Source organism: Pollachius pollachius (assembly GCF_949987615.1).
Source record: "Pollachius pollachius genome assembly, chromosome: 2".
Lineage (NCBI taxonomy): Eukaryota > Metazoa > Chordata > Actinopteri > Gadiformes > Gadidae > Pollachius > Pollachius pollachius.
Genome location: NC_136935.1, coordinates 44,429,162 through 44,447,620, shown reverse-complemented (window position 1 = coordinate 44,447,620; position 18,459 = coordinate 44,429,162). Strand labels below are relative to the sequence as shown.

Here is an 18,459-nt window from a genome sequence, read left to right as displayed (position 1 = left end):
ATTACTTGCAGTTTGCCTCTCTCAACATAACAGCGGACATTCCTAGATAATCAGAGCAAGAAATAAAATCACAAAGAGTTTGAGAGGAACAGAATCACATGAAAATGATGTTATGCTTAACAGTTTAGTGTTCGGTTATTTCCATCAGCCATAGAACATCCTATTACAAACCGCTTCACAGCACGCGACAGAGTGAACTGTGATCACTCTTTGTATGTGGTCTCAGTTGTTACAGCTGGGGCTGAAATATGCAGTCATTGACCTCGGAGAGTAACAAAACACAAGCCTTGGGGTTAGAGTTTTAGGAAGACAAAGGATTAATCTAAGGAAAATGCAATGATAGTAAAAATAAAAGCTTATTTAAAATTTCAGATAAGCACAAAACGTGTAAACCATTTAGTTAAAACAAATGATTCGTTTAAAATAATCAGTACACACCAAACAGCTGATCAAAGTACAGAAAATAAAAATAAAATGTTATCATTTTATTTTACTTAGTTCCACATTGCGTTGGAATGATATTGCAGCCGTCCTCAGATACCTGTAAGACAAAGCATAGAATCAATAATCAATAATAATAATAAAATATTCAATGACCAATGAATGAACAATCACAACGCAATGGAACCTGGAACTTACCGGCACATCTGCCATTTTGGACAGCGAAGCCTTGACCGCACTGTAAGGAAGAAAAATAAAGTCAAGTATTTATTCTATGTTACGTTATATATACGTCATATGTAAGTGATGTCTTCATGGGTAATGTAGAAGTATAACAATAAGTGCCAAAGTAAGTTCAAAACAAGTGCAAAACACCAGGTGTGAGTGTGATTAGCCGTTATAACGGCTTGTAACGGCTAATCCCACTCACACCTGGTGGTATAATGTGTCACCTCTAAAGCATAGTATCGGTGCCAGAGTGGGAGAGGAATGAAATGAAACCGAATCAAGTTCTCAGATGAACCTGGCAATACAATTGGTGCCTCACGTCACTGAAACAAACGATTGGGGGATATTTACCAGGGGTCATAGCTCGTGTGTTAGCGCCGTGGAGCATACCTGCGCATCACTGGCAAGCACACTCGTCTCCCCGTCGCCGGGATAGGTTACCTCCACCACCGAGTTCATCTCCCCAGGGTGCAGTGGGCGCGTCACCACACTGCCACCGGGCCAAGACACCTCCAGTACGCTCACCGCGTCACTGCCTGTCAACGAGTGAACGGATTCAGGTCATTTTGACGTTCCCGCGTCAAGATCTTATTATGGCTGTGTTGATTATTCTGAAGAGTAGTTGAAGTTGCGTTATGTTACAGTTCAATAGCTTGTAGCTTAAAATGACTCCAAGGTATCTTAATGCTGATCGGTATTGAGTTCAATAAGGGTGTTTATGAAATCAAGTCTGGCCGCTGCGTATCTCTCCATTTATTTACATGCCCTGTTGCCCCGGCCATGTTTCTACAGTAGACCAAAAATGGACAAAAGGCTCTAGAGAAGACGCCATCAAATCCTATCTTATAGTACTTGGTTCTCTGAGGACTCTGAAGAGTATGAAAAAAACATTATCTATTCTAAAGTAGTCGAATACAAGAAACAATGACTAATAGCACATACAAATATAAGTACAAGTCAAACAGAAATGGAAATAGTACAAAGCTTGCAAACTAGTGATTGCAGTGGGCAGCTTGGACCATGACTGTGCGTGAAGAGTGTAGAAGACCTGCTAGAGATGAATAAAGTATACCTTATCTTATCTTACCAAGTCCAAAATGAGCCACCGGTTCCATCTCACAGAGGTACCCCGACCCTCCGTCTATGACACGCACGTGAGCACCGCTGCCATTGGTGAAGGCCGTGACCCGGGCACCGCGGGCGAAGGCGCCAAACTGGGTGCGTGGAATCACACGCAGCCAATTATTGGATGAGCCCTGTGCAGAAAACAGAAGTCACTGAGTGGTGATTAAGTACAATTAGAAAGAAAATGGTGGTGTGCAGCTTGCTGAAAAGGACGTTTGTAGTACCTGGTATGTTTGATATGTAGTGTGAAGTGAAATAGTGCTGGAGTTGAATGGTGCCTGCTAGGGTGTTGTATGATTCTTCTTTGGGTGTTCTCTGTGGTTTCTAGGGTGTTCTTCTGTATGGTTGCTAGGGTGCTCCAGGTGGTTGTTATGGAGTTCTATGGGGTTCTCTTTTGTGTTTAACATTAAAACCGTCAGAAAATGTAAATTACAATGGAACACATATGATGGTATGCAACCATCTTGGAAAAAATAACAAGCCATCATACAAAATGTACTGAACATTAATAATATATATTTATTTTCAATTATGTGTATTATTTCTTCGACTATTAAAAATAAAAAAGTGATTTAGAATAAAGTCAAAATATAACACCTATGACACATTACATTAAATAAAGGTCAGTAGCCTGTGTGTTATGTATGCAAGCCTAACACTATGAGACTCACCTGTGTGACTTTGAAGACTGAAATAGGCTGCGATGCACTCTCCCCATGAGCTACCAACAGGTCCAGCAGTCCATCTCCGTCCAGATCCGTTACAGTGGCTCCTGTACACACACACACACACACACACACACACACACACACACACACACACACACACAAACTTTATTAATCGCAGAAGGGGTGACGAAAGTGCAGGACAGTAATTAGCATTTCTTAGTACAATAAGGTTATGCAAAGAGCTACAGGAAACGGTGTATTGACCTGTGCCCCTCCCCTGGGGCTCTTCAGCCTCCCCGACATTCAGCTCCTGGATGAGAGGATCCATACTGGCTCTCCTTGAAACTCTGCGCGCACACACATAGACGCGCACACGTTTGAATGTTTAACATTAGAAATGTTATGTCAATTAAGTTAAATATTATAAATATGCTGATTGAACAGGGCTACCTGAACAGCCTGTTCGGTGCACGCCCTCTGTATGCGATGTTGTTGAAGAACACCTCCAGCTCCTTGTCGTTATCAAAGTCTGCAGTGATGAGCGTGCGGACAGGAGAGGGGCTGGCGAATGCTGCGGTGGCTATATTCTGGGACCGGAGAGAGAATAGCATGGGACTAGTCATGCAAGATACTTATTTATGATCTCTTGTATTTGTAATGCAAGTTTTCTCTCTCCTCACGCGGAATCCCTGGCTGGGCCCCTGCATGAAGAGCCGGTGGGGGCCGTTCCAGTTTCCGTAGACGATGTCCGTCCTTCCGTCGCCGTCAAAGTCGGCGAGCGCCACTCCTCTGCCGTGCTGGTGTTGGTCCGCCACACCTGGAGAGGGAGACAGCTGGTCAACGGCTGCAGTGCATAGCCTGGTGGTCAAAATCAATTGGGGGTCTACTGAATAATAATTATTAAAACATTTACAGTGCAACTAAACAACGTTTCGAAGTTCAGGATCGGATGGTAAGGAAATTAGAAAATGATATCCTCATTCTAATGACCTAATTATTTAGTCAAGGTAATGGGTCTGAGTAGTACACATCATTAAGCAATTAAAATCTGTCCATCTAAAGCCCCCCCTCCCCCAGTCATACACACCCGCCTCCTTTGCCTTGTCCACAAAAGTTCCATCTCCATTGTTCTTGAACAGGAAGTTGGGTCCGTTCTCATTGTCACAGAACACATCAGACATTGTCTGGCTCAGGATTGGTCCAACAACCACACCCCTCCCACCTGTACAACGCGGAACACACGACAGCAGATTGTGAATGGTTTAGTTCAATGAGAACCGGAGAGGTGAAGACCAATGCGTTCCACACACTTAACTGCTCAGTGAGGGTTAATCATTTTGTCCCGGACCTGTGAATTTATTGACTCCAGCCTCTGCAGCCACATTGGACAGAGCGATGATACCCTGCGCCACATCACTAGCAGCCTCATCCATCTCTATCAGTGCGTGGGGAGCGATGTTCCCTCGGGCATAGTTGGCGACGTAGACTGCATATCGGCCTGTGCCCTGCAATGTAGAGAGACAAACAGCAAGATGGAACGTACAAATTAATTAATGGACTATAACCTTTTTGGTATAACCCATTTAACTAGGTTCATAAAACACAGACCAATAGGGTCAGAGAGTATTGGGGGTTGTAAGGGGCGGACATATTTGAGGAGAGTCCATCAAAGTAGAGTATTTATTTATTTTTGTTCAGGATGGATTGAATGCAAAGCAGGTTTACTGACCTTTCGATCGACACATGCCACAGAGCGCCCAGCCATGTCACTGGCCACGCCGCGGCGCATGTTGATGACATCACCCAGCAGATCCTCAAAGCGCCCGTTTCGGAACTTGAAGAGCTTGTCTGAATAGGTAGCACGCCCTGCAGTGAGAAATATGTTGGGTATCAACAAGTAAAAATTGAGCTTTTGTTTTCACACAGGCTCCAAAACCAGCTTTGTCCCAGGACCCGCAAAATAATTTGTGCAGTAAAATAGGTAGCACATTCTTCTTACCATGTCTATGTAATTCTCAATGTATATTGGGAATCAATAATGTATTCCTTTTCTTAAGTCATCAGACCTACTGATGCTGATCGAATGACAGACAAGGTATTTTGTACGCATGCATACATATTTTTGATATATTGGGGCCATCTGGCGACCTGCTTGGGGCCCTGAAGTGACCCCACAGAGTGAGAATCACTGGCCTAGAGAACATCTCATTAATAGCCCCCCCTATTACCGGAGTAAGCGTTGTTTGTGTTGAGGAAGTAGATCTCCTCTCGGCCGTCTCCATCAACATCACAGGCGGTGACTCCTATAGCGTTCCCTGCCTTGTCTCGCAGCGCGTAGAACGGAGAGCTCTGGTCGTCCACAGCGATGTTGACCAGCTTGTTCTGAACACGGTCGTACTTCAGCACCAAGTTGGGGCCGTTGTATCTAGAAAACAGGAGGGAGGGAGTATAATACTTCTAATGCCTGGTTTAGTATTGACTTATGGTCTGCTTTTGTACGCGTTTGCAAATGTACACACACAAACCCTCACACTCATGAACGCTCACACGAGCACACACACACACACACACACACACACACACACACACACACACACACACACACAAACAAGTCTACATATTTTCCCACCTACCCAGCCACCACCACCTCCAGGTCCCCATCGCCATCCACGTCGGTTATAGCCATCCCATAATTTAGTTGAGTGGGGTTGTTCAGACTGTCAGGAGGTAGCACTGTCCCTGTTATGTCTTTGAACATGGGCTCTGAACTCTGGCAATGGGACCCGTGCCACAGTCCTAGGAGCAGCCATAGAGCAGCTGACTGCCACATCACCGCAATACAGTTGGAGGGCCTAAACATACAGAGCAAAAAGTCAGGTACGTAGGTGAAGAGTGAAAGTTTTGTGCAGAGCACACACGGAGTTCTTATTTGTTTTACACTTATATTCGTCATTACGTCAAATGTAGCCCATGTTGTCCAGTGCAACACTTGTATACCTTTGTATACTAAGTCCTAACTACGTTTCCAATTAATGTCTCATTAATATATTAACATCCGTCAAATGAATGAATATAATTTGTTTCGGAATAGTTCAGATATCTCACGTAAACTTCACACAGACACACATATTTACAGACCTCAGGATGCACGGCAGCCAGTGTAGCGGAACGAAGAGCATGCGACGAAACAATGAAAATACAATCGATTTACGCAATAACTTGTGTAAGCTCTATACTCCAATTACCGGCGAACTGGATGAATAATTAGAATTTTGACCAATGACGTTGTTGTACTTTGGGTGAGTCACTATCATGGGCGCCGTAAGCATGCATCAGCCGTATTCAAATATGCAGGATATTTTCTACTGACGGACGTAATAATTCAGCCACGTTACAACGCGAGGTGAAAATGCATTACATGTAAACTATAATTACCATCAACATTATTTTATTGGAAAAAAAAAGTAGCGGTTACTGAAAATAATAATATTTGTGTAGTTTAGTGGCGCGCACATCGACTACATCTACCAGAAGCCCTTGTTACATGCGTCACAATTACTGCGACGGTGTTTACATGCAGTCATCCACACAGATACGGGTAAACCTAAGAAACAAAAAAATAAGGTCAGTTGTATTTACCGTAATATATATAAAGGGAGCAATCTGTAGTATGAGTATTTTTGCGCAAACCATTTTGGAAATTATTGCATAGTTGATTCGATTATTTGTCCTAAACCGTTTTATGTATAGCATAATAGCTTCATTCTCAGCGTGCATAGCCTGCATAGAGGTCCAGACGTGGTGGCTGCAGTTGTGTTACAAATAGAGATATCATTGCTCGTTTATCTCGTTCAGTTAACGTTATCTCCTCTTCTTTCCTCTTTCTCTATAGCCATTTATTTCGTTATGGAGTTGGAACAGGCAAATAATAAGGATGAGATGGTCCCCACTGAACCAAATAAGGAAGAGGTGGTAAAACAGGATGAGGTGGTCCCCAGTAAGCCAAATAAGGATGAGGTGGTAAATAAGGGTGAGGTGGTCCCCAGTAAGCCAAATAAGGATGAGTTGGTAAATAAGGGTGAGGTGGTCCCCACTAAGCCCTTAACTACGAATACATCTCGCTCAAAGAAACAAGACAAGAAACGACCAGATGCATCCAAAGACAAAGCCCAAACCGAAGAAGAAACAAAACCCAGACCCAGGCCTAAGTACTCAGATAAATCCAGGAAAAATAAGAAAAACAAATCTGGGCAAGAGAATAAAACTGAAGCTGTGGTTGGGGACACTAAAGTAGAGGAATCCCAAGGCACAGAGCAGCCGTTGGATAAAGACCACACATTAACTAAACAGGAAGGTACAACTGGGATTACGTCTGAAATGGAAATATTGGCCTTAAATTCAGAAAATGAAGAGGATAGTTGGGATACCCTGTTCAACGACGACGGAGATTGCCTTGAGGAGGTTGGTTCTTGTTACTTTGTTCATTGAGCTGGATTTTTTACACAATGTGAGTGGGAGTTAATGGGCCAATCCCAACGTCTGGACTCACAGATTCTGCTGCACGTTCTCACAAAATTAGTGAGGCTGTCATTACTAATTTAGTTAGGGCTGTCCCAATGTCGAAGTTCAAAGGGCGTGAGGGATTGAGTACACACTTACCGAGCCCTTTCCGTGAATCTGCATCAGTGCAGACTTAACCTAAGGGAATTACCCACAGTTCAAAGCGTTGTGAAGTTTACCGCAGAGACTATAGGGAAATTAGGAAGGTAAACAACAACAAACAAATGATTAATAATTAAGAAAGTTGTAAATATTGTAAAATATGTTTAATGAGGCAGCCGTCTCCTGTGCCTTGGCCGTGTAGAAAACAACAAACTTATAAATGAAAATTCCCAAACCGGCACTCGGCAAGTGTCAGCAACATCTTTGCATTAAACGTTGCCAAGGTAACATGTTCTCTCGAGAAGTGCTGTCCCAATCCCATTTTTACCTATCTGAGCCCATGTGGCCTCACACACTCATTCACTTAAATTAATTAGCATCTGAGATCAATTAAGTTTGTGCGTCCTTAGTCCTGACTTCTTAGTCCTCAGGGCTCACTTTGGGATTGGCCCAATATCTATGTTTTTTTTTTTGTTCATTTCATTTACCATTGAAAATGAAATGAATAGTTACCTAGTTCTATTTTCCATGTTCATATTGTAAAGCTCAAGTGAGAAAGAAGTTAATAACACTATACGCTTTGTCCAAATCCAGGGAACAGGCAGGAAGAAGAAAAATATCCAAGACCCCGAGTTTGACTACTACAATATGGACCAAGAGGCGGATGAGGAACTTGAAATGACGGACGACGAACTGTCTCACATCGTCGAAATCTACGACTTTTCACAAGAGTTCAAGACCGAGGACCTTCTCAAGCTGTTCCAATCCAGCCAGTCAGTGCTTTTTTTAGCATCGCACAATTCCATTTTTAGTATGTATAAATGTCCCTTCATAAGACATTATAATAATGTCTCTCTCTCTCTCTCCCCCCTCTCTCTCCCTCTCAGGCTGAAAGGCCTTGACATCCATTGGGTGGATGAAAGTCATGCTCTCGCTCTGTTCTCCAGCGCTGTCGGAGGTTAGTAAGGGGGGCTTTGAATAAATTGGGAAAAAAATAACGATTTTCACGGAAGCTTTTTTTTAAATCCATTTCATGCTAGTGTAATAAGCTATCCTTTTTTCTTTCTTTCTATGTTTTTTAATAATAATAAGCCCGGGATGCCCTGAGATCCAAACAGCCACTCTTAAAGGTGCGCCCTCTCTCCAAGTCCTCCGCTGCTACCAAGGCCAAGGCTCGGAGCTGCTCAGGTACGGCCCACACACCTTCACAATGGGCCTCTCTTTGTTCGTCATAGGATTGATCGATCAAGGGGCACCGGGTCAAATGAGTGTTGACAGACGTGTTTGTGGTGGGGGGAGGGACTGTGTGTTATTGGGCATGCATTGTGTGTGTAGAAATGATTTGTGCCTGAGGTGTTTGCAGAAAAATATTTTCAGTTGGAGATCTGTGTGGGTGTACATATTTTCTTATTGGCTGCGAAATCTTTACGTTGGGTCTCAAAAGGATTTATATGCCGCTCATTTTCCTTAAGTGAAGATGATGCCACTAATAAGTTAAAGAAGCAACGGTACGTCTAGGTATGGGGGGGGGGGGGGGGGGATTATAAGGGTGGCTCCCCATGCCCACATTCATCTACATCTTCCCCCGGCCCCCCAGACTACCTGCTGCCCGCTAAGGAGAGACCCCCGACCAGCGCGATACTGGCCCGCAGGATGGTGATGGGAGCCCTTGGGGTGAAGAGCCCCCAGAGCAAGGAAGATCGCGATGCCGAGAAGAAGAAGATCCAGGAGGCCCGAGGTACACCGAACTCGCTTATCATTTAGCGCGCGGGCTTTGATCCTAAATGGAGCCCGAGGCATTATTAGTTTTCTTATCATGCCTCTCTTGGGTAATTATATGTGTATCTGAATGATTTTCAAAGCAAATAAGGAGACACAAGCATCCTACCCATCCATGACAAACCTAATTTTATCATTATTTGAAACGAGTCATTCTTGTTTGCAATGCAAGGTAACATCCACCAGTGGGAGCTGTCTTAAAGAAAATCCAAACTAAATCAGAGGTCCAATTAAAGAAAAGGAAAGATTGTGCTTTGCTCCTCATGTCCGTTGACAGTTTGCAGATCCTAACAAGTCTCTAATTACTGTAGCCGTTGTGTCCCTCAACAGTAGCAGCAGAAGATCATAGCATGCACAGCCACAAGTGGTTGTCTGTTTCTGACCGTTGCTAAACAAACTATAAATGGGTCCCTTTGGGCTTGGGACGGATGTCCTGTTGTTGATCTACATGCAAAATGACAACCGTGGGTTTGAAATCAACGCTGCGATAGCTCTAGAGGGCGACCATCGCGTGTCTAGAGCGGATTAAAACAACTCTATTTATATGCATGACATAACAAACTGTGAACGCGATGAGAGGCAAATTGTAGGAGGACAAATCTTTTGTGAATGCGATTTAACCAGGGATGGATATATGCTGAAGCCTTTGTGTCTGCCTGTGACTGTGTCTGTGAACCACTTTTGTTTCAGATCAGAAGCGCATGGCCGCCAAACAGCGGGAAGACGCCTGGGAGGGAAAATGAGCGAGGAATACGGGCCCTTGTGTTCTCCACCGGACAGAAAGCAGCCCTCGCACCCTTGCTCCTTTTCCTCTTTATCACCGGCCACGTAATGGGCAGTCTCCATACCATAGCTCTCCACTATGGACCATATAAAAACCGGACTCTATACTTTGCGCTCTGCCCACCTTCTCTCCCAGCTGGAGAACATTTTATTATCTAACTCAGCCCTGGTTTTTACTCGCAGGACCGCTCTCTCCTCGCCAGGGCGGGAGTGGGAAGTCGCCCAAGCCCTAGTGCGTTTTCAGCGTCTCCACTGATCCGGGCACAGGGTTTGGGGTCCACTCTGGCTTTCTATGTGGAGCCTGGTTCCCCGTTGCATAAACATTGCTGGTGCTGTACACCGAACCGTGAGTGTTTAGGTTACGCTGTATGGAGTGATAACGTCGGATCTTGATAGGATCCGTCTTTATCATATCAATTGTAACTGATCTTTATGAAGTAGGCCCTCTTGGATCAGCCATCTTCTGAGGTTTTAAACCAACCCTTTTTTCCGGATCACTCATGGCTTTGCAATGAAGATCCATATGAAATTGTAAAAAAGTGAAGGTTCCTTTTTTTTATCCATTATTAAATTATAATTTCAAGCTTCTTTTATTTGGTAGAAATCCATTTCAAGTCTTTGCTTCATTCTGGGCATTCCAAACGAAAATAAGCTATTTTCACCAACAACCTGTTATTTTGTCATTTAACATTTGTGTCGGCATGTAGAGTTAGTGACCACACAAATAGAAAATAGTTTTTTAAGACGAGTTACCTCTTATTATTTTGTTATCGTAAACATCTCCTTGTAATTGTGTGCATTGCTTTCTAATTAGGACGCCATTCTGGGAGAACTCAGGTCACAGAAGTCTGGATTCATTAAATCAAGAAACTGATGCAGTGCAATAATATTATGGATTAGCTTCAGAGCCAGCTTATCTTTTTCAGTCATTTAGAATTGAGTACTGTTTCTATGTTAACCAAATTACTGAAAAATAGACGGTGCTCTGTTTGTCTCAGTGCTTCATGCTTTTTTAAATATCCTTTAAAATGTATCTTCACTTATTGTTTAATTACATGTTACTTCAATGTTATTTTTCTTGTTTGTGCAAAAGTCTGATTAAAACAAATGTCTAATTCTATTGTCGTTTTCTGTTTTGTAAGCCCACACTTTGTTCACCCTTAGTTGCATTGGGCTTATTTAAGCAGGGGATGGTTAACTCTAAGCGGTGTTGGATACTCCCCTTTCAAGTCTCAAGTCAGACCTATAGCCCCTATAGTCTGTCTCAACCGCTCTTTCCAGCGTCATTGAGAGATCTAAGCTTGGCCACACTTTTCAAGTTTTATTGTGGTTTTAAGAGTAGGTAACGCACCCTGCATTAGAACAAGTTCACTGAATGCAAACCACAACTAAGCCAAAAGCGATGCGTCATGTGGCAAATTAGATGAATGCACACACACACACACACGCACACACAGGCACTGGGGTCGTTCTGCAGGCTGTCTGCCCATGACAAGGCAGGGACATTGTTGACATCACCACAATGAAACTAAGGTAGGTAAAAGACATGCTTTCAAGGATAGTTGTTATCCGGGCAGCGGCCGTGACCATGAACTGGTTGACTGTGGTACACTCTCCATGTAGAGGGCTACCATTCAGCGTATGCTAAGTGTCTTCGAATGACGGTATTTATTTTAACTACAGTAATTAACCCATAACGCATTTCCCATGAAGAAGAGGTTACATCAGAACTGTGCAAAAAGAAAAAAAAATGCTTTAACAGTTCAAACTCACTTCTGCGGTCTTCAACTCTTCCACAGGTCAGAGTTTATTTAGACGAAATTCTGTGTACACCCTTTGAGGCGATTACTTTTCACATGCAAAGAATAAAAATGAACAAATTCTAGACCAAAGGACCGACGGGTACAACTGCAGCCAACCTTGGTAGTATATTTAGAGTGTTCTTAAGCAAGCGGCGGTCGGCCGGGAGAGTTTCCAGTGTGTTTGTGTTTGCTCATCAGCCGGAGTGAGGTTGGAAACAGCCGTAAAGGGCTGGTTGGCACGAGGCTACATACGGGAGAACGGGAACTCCAGTCGTTGGTTCAGACTTGAACCCTCCGCTGGATGCAGTCATTATATATGATTACTTTGAAATGGGAATTAAAAACCACCAGGGGTGATAGCTTGATAATATACACTATTTTTGTTTTGTAGGCCTATATGCATTTTTCATTTCATCACTGCGTTAGTGGTGGTTGGTGGTTAAGTCGTCGTTCAAATAACCATGCCCCAAATAAACTGTAGTTTTACAATTTCATGTTTATTTGTTTAACTACCATTACCAACTACTGTTGAATACTGTTAAAACAATGAGAACTCAAGAGATGATGCTAATGTTTGTCAGATAGCTAAAGAACAAACAAACATGATACAAAATAAAGTACAATACATAACTAAGTTACACAGGAACAAGTATCAAGTATGTCAAAAGTACACACAATACAGTATAAATTATTGAGTTAGCTACAGAAAAAGAATCCATAGAGGTAATATCAAACTGTACATGACAATACATTTGCAATACATTACATCATTTATTCAAATAAAGCAAATAGCACCATGAAATTTGTCAGTTCTCATTTAAAAAACATAGAGTCCCACAGTCAATACTGCATCTGTTATATTTTACTACGACAGCATGACTCCAGCTGGTATTAAATCTGTTCACTATATTCTCTCTACTAAAAAGTATAAACTAGGTGGACAACGGTCTCCCCGAAAATGTATAGGTGTTGCTTTGAATACCCGTGACTTTGTACCATTAAAGGGTAATTCCGGTGTAAAATGGATTTGGGATATGTTTTGTATGATAACGAGTTAAAACGTTCGTTTTGGAGCACAAAAACCGTATATAGACGCTTTCTTCAGTTGGCTGTTTTTAGCCGGTTCTATCAAAACGCTATAAACTTGGAACGATGGGGGCACTGGTAATGGTAAAAACTAAATCGCTATTTTAAACCACTTAAAAGGCTAAAAGTAGCCCGACACTTCTTTGGTAGTATAATAAGGGTCTTAACATATAAAACGAGGCATTGAGAAATTTGTAAGTGTACAGAATGTTTATTAACATTCTGTACACTTACAAACAGTAGGTCACCCGTCGACGCCATTTTGTTTTTAAGACTCGATAGGTAGATTGACGAACACAGAGATTGTGACATCCGTCAGCAACACACAAGCTCTGTGTTCGCCCATCTACTTATCGAGTCTTAAAAACAAAATGGCATTGACGGGTACTGATGGTATTGTGTGTATAAAATGTCATTTTTAATAAACAATCTGTACACTTACAAAGTTCTCAATGCCTTGTTTTATATGGTAAGACCCTTATTATACTACCAAAGAAGTGTCGGGCTACTTTTAGCCTTTTAAGTGGTTTAAAATAGAGATTTAGTTTTTACCATAACCAGTGCCCCCATCGTTCCAAGTTCATAGCGTTTTGATAGAATCGGCTAAAAACTGCCAACTGAAGAAAGCATCTATATGCGTTTTTTGTGCTCCAAAACGAACGTTTCAACTCGTTATCATACAAATCATATCCCAAATCCATTTAACACCGGAATTACCCTTTAACTTAAATCTGTGGTTATACTTAAATGAACAGTGCAAAGCACTCTAAATTTAGTTGAAACTTGTTCTAACTACCAATTTTGACACTTGAAATGCCTTGCTTTCATCTCAAAACACCCTCTTTCCTGTGGTTGTTTCTGACGTTTCTTGCATTATTCATACATCCATACATCCACCCATTCATTCATTCATTCATTCATTCATTCACTCACTCTGTCTCCAGGGGATGCCCAGGGAATCTCAATTTGACCCTTTTGAATTAACCCCTTCACCCCCATCTCATTAATATCTTCCCAACAGGCATATTAAGGAACAATTTCGCGGCAGACATTGTGGGTTTCTCTTGTCCTTCCTTCTCCGTTGCATGTTATTTTGACGTGTGGTTTCATTTGTTTGGCTCTGAGTTCTGAGACTTCTTCACTCATAGCAGGTTGTTGGAGAGCTGGCGTTGGTGATCAAACAGGTCCTCTGCCCCAGGACTGTACGAGTCAGCTGAACGTAGAGAAAGGAAGGGAGAATGAACCTTAACGTTAACGTTTCAATCAGCATTTAACATGTAGAAGAGGAAAATGTTGGAAGCGGATTGTTTAGAATGTTTACACTCCTATGCATTGAGAGTATATAGCCTCTAGTGTTTTGTAATGGTTTAACTACAAACACTCCTATGTATTGAGAGTATATAGCCTCTAGTGTTTTGTAATGGTTTAACTACAAACAGTCCTATGTATTGAGAGTATATAGCCTCTAGTGTTTGGTAATGGTTTAACTACAAACACTCCTATGCATTGAGAGTATATAGCCTCTAGTGTTTGGTAATGGTTTAGCTACAAACACTCCTATGCATTGAGAGTATATAGCCTCTAGTGTTTGGTAATGGTTTAACTACAAACACTCCTATGCATTGAGAGTATATTGCCTCTAGTGTTTTGTAATGGTTTAACTACAAACACTCCCATGTGTGGAGATATCGTCTCTAGTGTTTGGTAATGGTTTAACTACAAACACTCCTATATATTGAGAGTATATAGCCTCTAGTGTTTTGTAATGGTTTAACTACAAACACTCCTATATATAGAGATATAGCCTCAAGTATTTTGTAATGGTTTAACTACAAACACTCCTATGTATTGAGAGTATATAGCGTCTAGTGTTTTGTAATGGTTTAACTACAAACACTCCTATGTATTGAGAGTATATAGCCTATAGTGTTTGGTAATGGTTTAACTACAAACACTCCTATGTATTGAGAGTATATAGCGTCTAGTGTTTTGTAATGGTTTAACTACAAACACTCCTATGTATTGAGAGTATATAGCCTCTAGTGTTTTGTAATGGTTTAACTACAAACACTCCTATGTATTGAGAGTATATAGCCTCTAGTGTTTGGTAATGGTTTAACTACAACACTCCTATGTATAGAGATGAAGCGGTAAAGGTAGGGCTGCTCTTACCTGCATGGCAGCCAAACATGAAGACCCGAGCTCCGTCATACTTGCACCGGCAGCGCATCACGTTGTTCTTGAAGTCCGACTCGGCCATGTCCAGCGACGGGTTCACCTCCACCTGCACCAAGACACAGTCAGTCAGAGATATGGGGATGAGACATTGATGACCTGTGTTTGTTTAGATCAGATTCTGTTTCATTTGCACAGAGCAAGTAGGCAGTGTAATGACATTTAGTGTAACTAAATGCAGTAGGCCTCCAACTACAGAGTGAGCAAGTGCATTTATCTATGAATGTATGAATTTATAGTGGCACAGATTTAATATATATATTTTTTTCTATAGTTCCAGTTCCAAAATTACCGATCCAGGGAATTTAGCCAGGGAACACTCGAGATTTTCTCCCTCCAGTGACTTAGACCCTGTCTAAGTAGTCGGAGCTGAGCCATGGACGAGACAGGGAGCCTCAGAGGATGTTTATTGAGGTTTGAGCCAGAAGTGACAGGCGGCTTCTCGATAGCCATGATATCACATCTAATCTGGTCCAAGGCGAAGAAGAGCCGAGGTATAACCATGACGCTTCTGGCCTGGGTTTGGACTGCAGCGTATCATTAGGACGCCGCTATGGTCGGTTGCCATGGTTGCTAGTTCTCCGCCCGTCTGTCTGCAGTATAGGCTATGTATAAAACACAAACGATTTTTCCTGACGCTCACTTCAAACAGATAACCTGACCACATATTATTTAAAGCCGCGCTCTTTCAGGTTTTATGAAGGCGTTCTGCGGCCAGCGATATGTTTAAATAGAAACATTTTGGATATAAGTAAAACATTGAAAATTTGATTATATATGTATACTCCTATACTATAATCCCCCCCCCCCCCAAACACTTAATTCCACATTGCATGTCAAGAGCAGGGCCCAACGATTCCAGCACATATTTTATAGAACACCATATTAACTTGGCTGCATTTCATTCCCTTTTTACCAGCTGACACAATGATGTGAAAGAAATGGGCCCAGGGCCTACTTTATAATACAATGAAAGGGCTGTCATCGTCACTGTATAAAAGGCGATGAGGTTTTGCCGCTGATTTTTAAATGACGGGGCAATCAGCGAGAATCAGGCTGAGGTGGACATGAGTCACGGGTTTAAAAGCAGCCACCTAAAAGGGCTGTTCCCCATGCGGCCCCAGAAACACCCAGTTCCACAGAGGGACTGCTGCTCCGGCGTTCACATCTCTCTTACTTCTAACGCAAATATATATGTGACCTTAATGACAAACCACAAAGAGTTTTCTGGCCTCCCTGGGTTGCCATAGTGATGCTTGGGTCTACTGTTTGTGACAAAGGCTCTGGTTATATGGAGTTAAGACATGACTCATGGATGTGTGTGTGTGTCAGGGTCTGTCTGGTGTACATACACACACACACACTGGTGGATGGATGTGGTTTATGCATTCACACGCACGGATGCATGTGCACATACACCCACACTTACACACATACCAGTGGATGAGAATCAAGGGCGGATCATCTAAAATTAAATATACATATAATATAAATACATACAACTAGATCCTGTTTGGTGTTTTGCAATGCTGACTGAGCCCTTTATAAATCCCATTTCTAAGCCCTCGGTTTGCATTCCTCGACTAATACTGGGTCTACGTCTAAGTGCAGGTTCAATTTGTGATTGTTAAATATGCACTCACCCATAAACTATACACTGTATGCACGCAGTACGAATACATCAGTGTCTGGAATCGCAGCCGAGACAAATTTTGCTGAAATTATAGTCGCTATCACAGTGTTTCATCTCTTCGTTTTCACAACAGTCAAAAAACACCTTTTCATTTTTCTTTTTCTATATGGAGCTGACTTTTCCACTCAATTTAACAGGCAATTCAAACAACCAAAATGACGGATATAAATACATCATGATTTCCCCGCCAACCTTTTGGGTTTTAGTGAACGGAGACTTTAAACAGTCCTATAAATACTCAGAAGAGCAAATTATATAAACTAAAGAGCTGTACAAGGAGTTTGCATTCAACCAGATAGTGGCATGGTAATTTGGTGCATCCTGACCTGGAAGATGTATTCACCAGGGCGTATATCCGTGATGTCCACCCACTGGCAGTCGATGTCGTGCCGGTAGGTATCCCAGCAGCCCACGGAGATGCCCTGGTCGCCCATGTTGTAGCAGGAGAAGCGCTTCTGGATTCCTGTTGGCACAAGGCGGAGAGAGAGGGTTGACCGCGATGTGTCTGCAAGGGCTGGATGCTTTGGCATGAAGGATAAAGTAAAAAGCATTTAGGCTGTGTGTCCGTCCGTCCATCTGTGTACGTGTGTGGGGTTGTTAGTCTGCATTAGGGCTGGCCGATTAATCGAAATTTGTTCGGGATTTCGATTTTAGCGTCAAACGATCACAAAACGAATATAATCGAGTTTTCTCATTTATTTATTCATTTTTTTCATTAAATGTTTTGTAGAAAGTGCAGAACAGCTGGATACATATCTGTATTTTTTTTTAGATTTTAACATTTTCTTTTGACCATTTTGTGTATTTTTTCAAGGCGTTCTCATTTACAAAGTATTTTTTGGGAGAGACATGTTGAATAAATACATCATGTTTTCAAACTCAAAAATAATTGTTTGAATAATCGTGATTTTGATATTTTCCATAATCGAGCAGCCCTGTGCGTGCGTTCGTTCGTTTGTGCGTGTGTGTGTTTGTGCTTGTGTGTGTGAGTGCCAGTGTAATGTATCGCTGTTCAAAGTAAGGGTTTTTCTTGGAGTTAAACATGATCTTCCATGGCCTTTTCTGATTGTTGTCTTATCATTGATCTTTCTCTGCTGTGTCTTTATCTGCTGTCACAAACAAAACACTACACTGTAAACAAATAGATGATGTCTGATCAAATAGAGGTAAAAGTACAAGAATCAAAGAGCATGTCCTGCTACCTTCAGGGCAGTAGGTGTCTTCCAGACAGAAGCTGGCCTTATGGCCCTCAGCCACCCTGGTCCCGTTCAGGGTGAGCAGGTCGTAGTGGGTGAACACCTCGATGCTGTGGTAGTGCCTGGGAGAGGGAGAAACGAGGCGTTTTCAAAAGGACCAAATTTCAACGGTACAAACCTATCACTAATAAGTGATAGGTTTGTACCGTTCGTAGGCTTCAATCGGTTGTAAAACTTTTCCAGGCTACTGGCCTGGAGTTGCGTCTCCTATTGGTGGATATAATTGTCTGTTGATATCTCCGAGGACCACACGGAAAGAATGCGTCATGGGCTCTTTACGTTTTTATTAATGCTATTCGAGCTATGGAGGGTCGGAAAATAGATTTCCATGGTCGAAGATATGTCCCAAAGAGACGGTTTTGTTTTCGCTATTGCTCGCACACAGACAAACACACACGCACCCACACACACAGACACACACAGGACACGCCAAACAATCTAGCAAAAAGTATAAAGAAAGGGTTCCAAGGGTTCATTTGAGGGTTGAGAGGTTAAGGAGGATGAAGAGGCTTGGTTCTCTCTCTCTCTTTAGGACTTCAAACACCACAACCGCAGAGATAAGACGCCAACATGATTAGAGCACTCCCCCTTATTCTAACCACAGGTTTCCCAGTCAAGCAAGTGGATGGTAACTTCTATTGTGTCCATTGTGTTCAATTATACAAATCGTAGTTATGAAAGCTACCATATCCTATTTCCCT

At 42.3% G+C, this 18,459-nt stretch overlaps 3 protein-coding genes across 3 annotated transcripts in view; 1 reads left to right on the top strand and 2 right to left on the bottom strand.

Annotated features, from left to right (window-relative positions):
• Positions 1–424: 424 nt before the first annotated feature.
• crtac1a (cartilage acidic protein 1a) lies at positions 425–5,292 on the bottom strand (the record flags this gene model as incomplete). The annotated part of the gene is made up of 13 exons (XM_079728818.1): positions 425–541; positions 640–679; positions 1,060–1,205; positions 1,757–1,925; positions 2,466–2,566; positions 2,727–2,809; positions 2,913–3,049; positions 3,143–3,279; positions 3,550–3,684; positions 3,811–3,967; positions 4,192–4,328; positions 4,691–4,887; positions 5,096–5,292. 13 exons carry the CDS (start codon positions 5,290–5,292, stop codon positions 534–536), a joined length of 1,644 nt encoding a protein of 547 aa, XP_079584944.1. The 3' UTR covers positions 425–533.
• A 735-nt stretch (positions 5,293–6,027) lies between these two features.
• r3hcc1l (R3H domain and coiled-coil containing 1-like) lies at positions 6,028–10,806 on the top strand. Its single transcript, XM_079758756.1, has 7 exons — positions 6,028–6,086; positions 6,355–6,923; positions 7,719–7,897; positions 8,012–8,082; positions 8,217–8,312; positions 8,722–8,862; positions 9,594–10,806. The coding sequence occupies exons 2-7, from the start codon at positions 6,369–6,371 to the stop codon at positions 9,644–9,646; spliced, it is 1,095 nt and encodes a 364-aa protein (XP_079614882.1). The 5' UTR covers positions 6,028–6,086; positions 6,355–6,368; the 3' UTR covers positions 9,647–10,806.
• A 1,225-nt stretch (positions 10,807–12,031) lies between these two features.
• LOC307071725 (lysyl oxidase homolog 4-like) overlaps positions 12,032–18,459 on the bottom strand; it is a 22,279-nt gene continuing 15,851 nt past the window's right edge. The window contains exons 12-15 of the mRNA XM_079730791.1: positions 17,705–17,820; positions 16,829–16,965; positions 14,747–14,858; positions 12,032–13,787 (exon numbers count right to left, since the gene is read on the bottom strand). Of these exons, the coding sequence (XP_079586917.1) occupies positions 13,717–13,787; positions 14,747–14,858; positions 16,829–16,965; positions 17,705–17,820 (436 nt within the window). The 3' untranslated portion in view covers positions 12,032–13,716. The remainder of the gene's footprint in view (positions 13,788–14,746; positions 14,859–16,828; positions 16,966–17,704; positions 17,821–18,459) is intronic.